Here is an 8321-nt window from a genome sequence, read left to right as displayed (position 1 = left end):
TTCCAGCTAAATAAAAGTTAACCGCTTTTTCCTTGTTTTCCCACTCCCGTACTTAAAATGCATGCAGAGTTCCTCCTATACAATAGCTAACATCTCGGCCCCACCTAATAGGAGAAATGGCATTTAGGGAAGAATTGTTGCTATTGGCGCCAGATAGAGGGGTTCAAATACGGGAGCCGGTAGGCGTTATTTACTCCCGGAGACAAAACAATCAGACGATTTAGGGAAGGTGTTTGGAGGCTGGGAGTTGTTTCATAAACGCTGGAGAGGAAATTAACAGAAAATTAGTCAGTGTGGGTGGCGCCTTCGTCCCGCCCATTCCCGCGCTCTGTGAAAGTCCCCGCAGCGCCGCGAGCCTCCTGCCGGGACAGGTTTGCTTCTTCTCTCCTGCTGAGACCCAGGGTAAGTGCCTGGAGTGGATATGGAGGGGGAGAGTGCAGAGAGGGTGCCTGGCCAGAAGGGGAATGGTTGGTGGGGGCCATAGGCTTGATAGGGCCCTGCCAGCTGGCAACTTTTTTTGCTCCATTTATCTGCTAAATGTTTGCTTTTCGGTCGATCATTTCCAAAAGGGAGTTGTGTGCCTGTATCCTTGTAGGTAAGTTTTGCCGTTGTCAAATTTCAGGAATGAAACTTGAGAGCTTAAGTCTTACCATGTTTGAGTGATGATCTACTCACTTTTTATTCTCAAGCCAAAGTAGCACCTACGTTGAAAGGGCCCCCTTGAACTTTTAGGGAATAAAAAGTACGTGCCAGTATATGAAGTCGCCTTAGTTTAAGCAACTTCTGTTCACCCTAAGGGTGTAAAATCCTGAAGCAGCTCTATTTCATGGTCAAATTGTCTTTTGCCTGCTGGGATGGGCTCCTCTTGGTTCACTTTGATACGCAGGAGAAATATTAGCAAGTTTAAAATAATAACAACAAAAACAATAACAAAGTGCAGGAGGACATGGATTAGACCCTGTGATCTAATGGCCAGTTGACTGGAAAGCTAAGGATAGAACTCCCTGGAAGGTTCTCCATCCCCAATCTGGAGTAGGAAGCCACGTGGAAGGAGTAAAAGAGAAGGGGACCTTCTGTGGTCCCCTCAGATATTATTTCTCTGGCAGGAGTGGAGATGTGAATGGAGAGAAGGGTGCTTGCAAGTCTTACATTTTCCTGTTTCCTTTGAAATACTTCCAAGGCCTCTTGGTAGTCCGGGCACCATGTGTATCCTCTTCCCTGTCTCTGCTTTCTCTCCAAGGGAGTGCCAAGCATTGTGTTGTATAGCCAGATGGAAACTTCCCCAGGCTCCCAGCTAACAGCCTTTAATCCAGTCAGGCCCAGAGTTCTCAGGGCCCTAGCCTGCTGTGAATATCAAGCAAGGCATACCTTTTGCATGCCCTGTGGATTTACATTCTGGGAATTAGGGTAGTTTGGACTTTGTGGTCCTCTGCTATTTCCCAAATAAGAGCATTGCATATGTTGACCATCTTTGATCATTTTTTAAAATGGCAGATTGGTCCAAATTTGAATATTGCTCTCTGTGGCAGACAAGTATAATTTTTCTAAGGGTTTGTTTTTGAGGGGAGTTTATGAAACACTGGGGCTGGAAAAGGAAGTCAGCATAGTCCCCTGGTAACCACCTCACCGCACAGCCCCCCAGAGCACCTGGGCTCCGAAGCATAGGAGGGCAAGTCTGCAGTCACCTCAGTCCATTCAGGAAATTCTAGAAACTCATAAACAACTACAAGGGCACTGTATTATCCTTTTTCCTTATCTCATGGGTAGTGTTCTTTTGGTTTCAGAAGATATAAAATTGCAGAGTCATGGCCTTAGGGATGGGTGCCAGGCTTTCTGTGTGTTTCACAATCTTGGCATAGAGAGGCCACCATAATTAAGAGAACTTTACTCTTTTTGGCCAAACGCCTGTAAAAACAAGAGGAAGATTCCTCAGTCGAGAGAGGGGTGGAGAAGGGGAGGGGAAGATAGGAATGAGAATGATTTTTGACAGAAAAAGGGCCTCCAGAACACCAGCCTTGATGCTGGGTAGCCCGCGAGTTAAACACTTGAGAAAACTGGGTTTCAATTTTGGTTCTTCCAGTGAATTTGGGTCAGATTACTCACTCTACCCTCTGGGCCTCAGTTTCCCTATGTGTTAAAGGAAGAGACAAATATTATTTGCTTTGACTATCATAGAGTATAGCAAATCGAGTGAGATAATTCAGAACTATTTCGAAAACTCTAAAATTGTATCCTCAGTGCCTAGAACAGCACCAAAGTAAGAGCTTTTTATTTATTTGCCAGGTACTTGTAGAACACTTACCAAGTCCTAGTGCTTTTCTAAGTACTTTACATTTACTCTTTTAATGCTCACAAGATTCCTGTGAGGTAGGAGGTATTATTAACCTCATTTTACAAGTCAGGTACATAAGTACCAGAGAAGTTAAATCTCAGATAGTAAGTGACAGAGTCAAGATCCAGCAGGACTTCTGTCTAGTTCCAGAATCTGTGTGTGCTCAACACTCTGCTCTTTGTCTTCTCAAAGGTAGTCGCCTCCACATTAGGAGACTGAGCCCTGCTCTCTGGCCAAACAGATTGAGATATTCTCTTATGCCGACCACTGATGGACAATAAAAGAAACAACACACTGTACATTGTAATAATTTATTTTCTATAATTAATAACCAAGTTTCATATTTTGCTCTGCTTACTTTTTTTTTTTAAGGTTATTTCCAAGTCACTCCTAGAATATGCAAATCACCTCAAATTTTACCCTCCTAATTATTATTACTACTATACTGCTCTCTTCCCTCCTGGCGACTATTCCTGTGAAAGCTTTCAGTAATTTTGTTTTTTGAGTAGTGCCTAGCCATAATGCAGATTCAGAGCAACTTATCGACAAATCAGCTTTGAAAAAAAAAAAGCCCAGGCCAGCATCGCCTTATTCTTTGCTATAAATGACTCTTATTTCTAAATGTCTTACCTTTACTCCTCCTCACCTGGCCCTCACATGTGCTGGGAATAGAAGATGTTGGCTCCAGAGAGGTAGTTCATGGACCTGTAGCATGCGATATCAGAAGCCGTTTTGGCCCGTCTTCTAAAACTACATGCCTGAGGAGTTAAGCCACATTTTAGGTGATTGAAAAACTCTCTTTGGGTGGGGTGCAATTTCAATGTATTGTTCACATTTAAAGGGAAAGCTTCTCACTGCCCTTTTCTAACTGCTGATATCTTTGTGTTCTTTTCCTACCAACACTTCTGGAAGTTTTTCTTCCTCTACATTTTCCATACCAATTTTCACTAAGGGAAAAACATTCTTTGGACTTTTATTTCATTGCTAAATAAATTTCGTTGTGCAAACATTAGTAGACACCTACAGAAACTGTTCCGGTTTTAAAATTATTGTTAAATAACAACACTTCCAACTCGATAAACATTTCCTAAATTTTTATTTTTTAAATTAACATCCTCGCTATTTCTTCAGATCTCTATCCAGAGGCATAGAACTTAGGGATCCCTTATTAAGCTAATTACTTTACATGAGCTCCGAAGGACAGAACAGCTTGTTCGTGACTTTCACCCCCTCAGTACTAGGACAAGTGCAGATACATGAAATGGTACTGAAAGTGTTATCTTGCACAGAGTCTTAACTAACGCACTGTGCTTTCTAGACTCAGTAGTGGGGTCTTGAAATTAATTCACCCTGTGGGGATGAATTAATTTGTTATCGTGTATTTTGTTTTTTAAATTAGGCTACATCATTTCTGTTTGCCTAAATCTAAGGAGTACACTTTTGGCCTACCCTTTAAAATAAGAGTTACGCCGGAAGCTTTGGTGCTTTGATCTGCAGAATGGGAATAATAATACCTACCTCATAGCATAATTGGAAGAGGATAGAAGGCAACAGTTGTAAAGGGTACCAGCAGTGTCAGTCTCAGAGTATGTATTTAATCCATGTTAGTCGAATTAGAATTAAGCAGTTTTCAGTCTCTTAAAGACAGGGCAATGTGGTTAGTGTATGAGATATGAGCTCAGAGACGTCAGTTTGTGTCCCAGGTTGGCTGCTTAACATCTCTATTTCCCATTTTCTTCATCTGTAAAATGGATCTAGTCATGAGGATTATAATATTATGAAGATCATGTAAGGCAATGCACATAAAGTACATAGCATAGTTGGATATGTGGTCAATTTTTATAAAATTAAATATATATGTATATGTATGTGGTTTATATCATATTCAACAGCAGCACATCGACAACTATATGACCAGTAACAGAGAATAGAAAAATATGTAGATTTATAGATTATTGGAAGATATATAAAATGATTAGAATTTGATAGATGTCGGTCTTATAAGATGGCATGCAGAGGCTGAGTTTTAAAGGCAGGAGTGAACATTGTCTGGAATAGAGCACTCCATGCTTAGCAGGTTAAATAGTGTTTAAATTTGGGTATGAGAAAAGATGCGTGTTTCTGTGGAAGGTATAGAAGAAGCAGAAAATAGGGCTGATGATAGAACAAGAAGAGGTTAAAAAGTGTGATGACTGGATAATGCAGAGTTTAAATTTTAAGATTTACCCGAAATTCTTACCCACTTTAACTTCGGTGTCTGTGGCCTTAGCTTTCCCCCTGAGCACCGTCCCAATTATACGTCCAACTCTAGGCTAAGATGGTTACATTCAGTTTACTCTTGACAGTTTTCAAATGGAAGTAGATATGGCATGTGAAGTAACCTCAAGAGTTATGTAAAGTTAATCCTCTTTCCCTTATTTCTTCTATGAAAGTACCATAAATGCCACTTTTTTACCTTGCATTTGCAAGCCTGTTATTTTGTTTCCATTATCCTTCTCCTTCACTTGCATTGATGTTAGTGATGACTATGGTCATGGTGATAGTGATGATCATGATAAGGACATAATAAACTTTATCAAGGGTTTTTTTACGGGCCAGTTGCTGTGCTAAGTATATTCCAAGCATTATCTCAATTTAATCCTAACAACAACCTAATAATTTAGGAGTTATTACTAGTCATATTTTATAAATGAAGAATTTTAGCCTCAGAGAGGCCAAATCTCTCAATCAGAATAACCAAATGGTGGGACCAGAATTCATATCCTGGAGCCTGAGATCTTGAATTCTGCTGAAATGATAAAAAGCTGTAAGAATGGTTCTCAAGCGGGACATGTATTAGAAGTTAGGCATTGCTAATGAAACATTAATAGTACTACTATGTACATGGTTTGATGTTTCTAAAGCATTCAGTCCATGAATTCTGATCTTTTGTGTTCAACTTGCAGTTCATCTTGATGTAAAAATATGATATTAGTCTATCTTTACAGCATTTTGCCTAATTTTTCTGGTAATACCCACTTCATTTTTGTTTTCTCTCTACTTCTTTGATGTCTCAAGCTTAATGACATAGAACTAGATATAAAACACAATTCTGTTTATTTTGAAATTTTAGAAAACAAAATGATTATTTCTTCTCTGAATAACCCAAGATATTTTAAAGAATAGGATGACTAATGCTGGATTATAAGCACGCCAAGTGACCCTTAAGTTATTTGGAATATTTATGTCTGCTTTTTCTTATCTTGTCTATAATCTTTTTAAGATTCCAGATCAAAATTGAAAAAATGGTTGATCTCACCCAGCTAATGGAAAATGAGGTATTCATGTCCTTTGCCTCCTATACAACGATTATGCTTTCAAAAATGATGTTTATGAGCATTGTAACTGGATTCTACAGAATGACAAGAAAGGTAAGAAATTTGGAGGATATATTTTCTTTTAAGAATTGAAATTCTGAAAAGCAATTTTCTTTATTTTTTCTCTTTTTTCGTAAAGTCCAGTGGCACATAGTATAATGCGGCGAATGTAGTATGCAGTCATTAGGTATAGATGGTTTTGATATATTTATGGAACGGGTGCTTTCCCCTAGAAACTGGTAAATGTTTTTTTCGTTGTGGATTTTACCTTTTGTCATGCTGCTTAGCATATGAGATTTCTGGAGTATCAAAGTTTTCAAGGAAAGTTTCTGTGATTTTGAAGTTAATTTGCCAACTAGAGTTTAGAAAATAGTCATTTTCTAGACATGTAAGTTGTGTTTTCTTCTCTATTACAGTTCAAGGATATGTCTCTGGGGACACAATAATAGTTCTTATTCCCATAGGAGAGCTCTTTATGGGACAAAGCATTTAAATTTTGTGTAGTTCTGAATTCTTAGGTGGATAATATTGCTACCCGGTATTATAAGAATGATTAAATAATGATAATAATAATAAACTGGCAACATGCGGAAGGTGGTAGGGAGATTTTGGAGCACATATCTTGTATTTAAATAGGGTTTACCATACGGTCAGGGGAGTTGAGTGAGCAAAGCTACCTTGATAAAATTAAAAGCTACCTTGATAAAGTGGTCCCTGTGCCTATTTAGCAACTTCCTCCTGATATTCACCTGTTCCTCTCTTAGTGCCTGTCCTGAGAACCTTGCTTTTATCTAGAGGTCACAGTCTTCCTTAAGGTATTTCCTAGCTACTGTCTTGAGGTATAATTTCTTTCCCAAGGATTTTTTCATGTTAATGGAGACACACACCCACTTGTTTAAATCTCCGTTGGGGCAAGGTGTTAGAAACTGCAGGCTATAAAGTAGCTGCCTACCACCAGGTCCACACTGTCCTCCAGAAATAGTGGCACCATGAAATGTACCCTGTCTTATCAGAAAAGGAGAACGGAATTCACATTTGTGGACTCCCAGTGATATGTACCAGGAGCCATGATAGTTTTTATATGTATCAGATCATGGAATCATTTTTCATAATCGTTACTCTTATCCTGTGAGATCATCATAAATTAGCCCATTTTATAGCCGAGGAACTGAAAGTCAGAGGAGTAAAGCAACTTACCCAGGGTTTCACATCAGTAAAGGGTGAGACATATTTAAATTCATATTTGCTTAAACTCAAATCTCATGCACTTTCCACTGTAATATATTTATTTATTTATTCAAAATATATTTATTGGAGATCTAGTGTGTGCTAGGCATTTATTTAGGAATAAAACAGGCAGACTAGACCTCAAGTCTGTATCACATTCCTGCCCATTGGTTCTCATCAACATCTTTATCTGGAATAAATACCCATATCATATTAAGAAAAATATTATAATATTTATGAAATTTCTGAGCTTACATTATGGCTAATTTTGTAGTTCATGTTTTTATTTATTAATGTATAAATTATTAAATAGTGGAACATATTTAAATATTTTTTAAGTGCACGTTTCAAGTACCAAGGGATGGGGAAATCATTTCAAACAGCATAATAATTATAGAAAGGAAAACATGAACATAGCCCTAGAATGTGTAGTTGGTACATATAGGAATGTAATTCAACTTCTTATACTTCATTATATTATTCAACCCAAAGTTTTAGTTAATTCAGAAAAAGAAAAGAGATCCACATATTCTAACAAAATACAAAATACAATTCCTGCCCCTCACTCTTTTATGCATCTAATGTTCTTAGCAAGTAAACTTATGACTTTCAGATGAGCCAATCAGTTGGAAACGTTCGTACCCTTGCGAGAAGGTACGTTAACATCACTATGAAAAAAATGCCAGTGCACCAAAATGATAGTCAATGATGACTTAAAATTATGACCTCTTTTCCATTTTGCTTCTTTTTACTATTTTTATACATTGGTTTTTATTTAAGTTCTTATTTATGCTTCTCTTTTAAAAAACATTTTGCACTGTTAATAAAAATTCAGATTTAAACTATGTTTGATCTGTTACTCCAAGTTTTCTTTCTATAAGGACCATCCTGGATGCTTGTATTTCTTCTGTTAAAATGGAAATAATTTAGATAGAGCACTCTGATGTAATTTGGTGTTTGAAAGATTTTTCCTTTGTATTTGAACTAGGTTTTTACCAACCCAGAAGACACTGTAGTCTTTGGGGGAAAAGGAGAAAATGCCAAGAAGTATCTTCGGACAGATGACGACGTGGAACGTGTACGAAGGTAAATTCACTCTTGAAATTATTTACTTGATCTAAGAATTTTGGTTAAGACATTCAAGTATTGGGGTATTGAAGAAGAAGGGGGAAAAGTCAGTCATCTTGTCTGATCCATATCATAATTACAGAAAATTAGGGATTTAGAAGTCTCCAACTATCACTGCAATTGCACATATTGCCAATTTTACTATACTTTCAGGTGGACCTTGTTGGAGTTAATGACTTTGTGTGTGTGTGTGTGTGTGTGTGTGTGTGTGTATATGTGTATATATATATATATACACATATATATGTGTATACACACATATATACACACATATATAT

At 37.7% G+C, this 8321-nt stretch overlaps 1 protein-coding gene across 1 annotated transcript in view; it reads left to right on the top strand.

Annotated features, from left to right (window-relative positions):
- The first annotated feature begins 226 nt into the window (after positions 1 to 226).
- MGST1 (microsomal glutathione S-transferase 1) overlaps positions 227 to 8321 on the top strand; it is a 15891-nt gene continuing 7796 nt past the window's right edge. The window contains exons 1-3 of the mRNA XM_039882583.1: positions 227 to 402; positions 5595 to 5742; positions 7904 to 8001. Coding sequence (XP_039738517.1) covers positions 5617 to 5742; positions 7904 to 8001 — 224 coding nt within the window. The 5' untranslated portion in view covers positions 227 to 402; positions 5595 to 5616. The remainder of the gene's footprint in view (positions 403 to 5594; positions 5743 to 7903; positions 8002 to 8321) is intronic.

This window comes from Pteropus medius, unplaced genomic scaffold (assembly GCF_902729225.1).
Source record: "Pteropus medius unplaced genomic scaffold, Ma_sr-lr_union100, whole genome shotgun sequence".
Classification (NCBI taxonomy): Eukaryota; Metazoa; Chordata; class Mammalia; order Chiroptera; family Pteropodidae; genus Pteropus; species Pteropus medius.
This window is presented reverse-complemented; position numbering and strand designations above follow the sequence as displayed.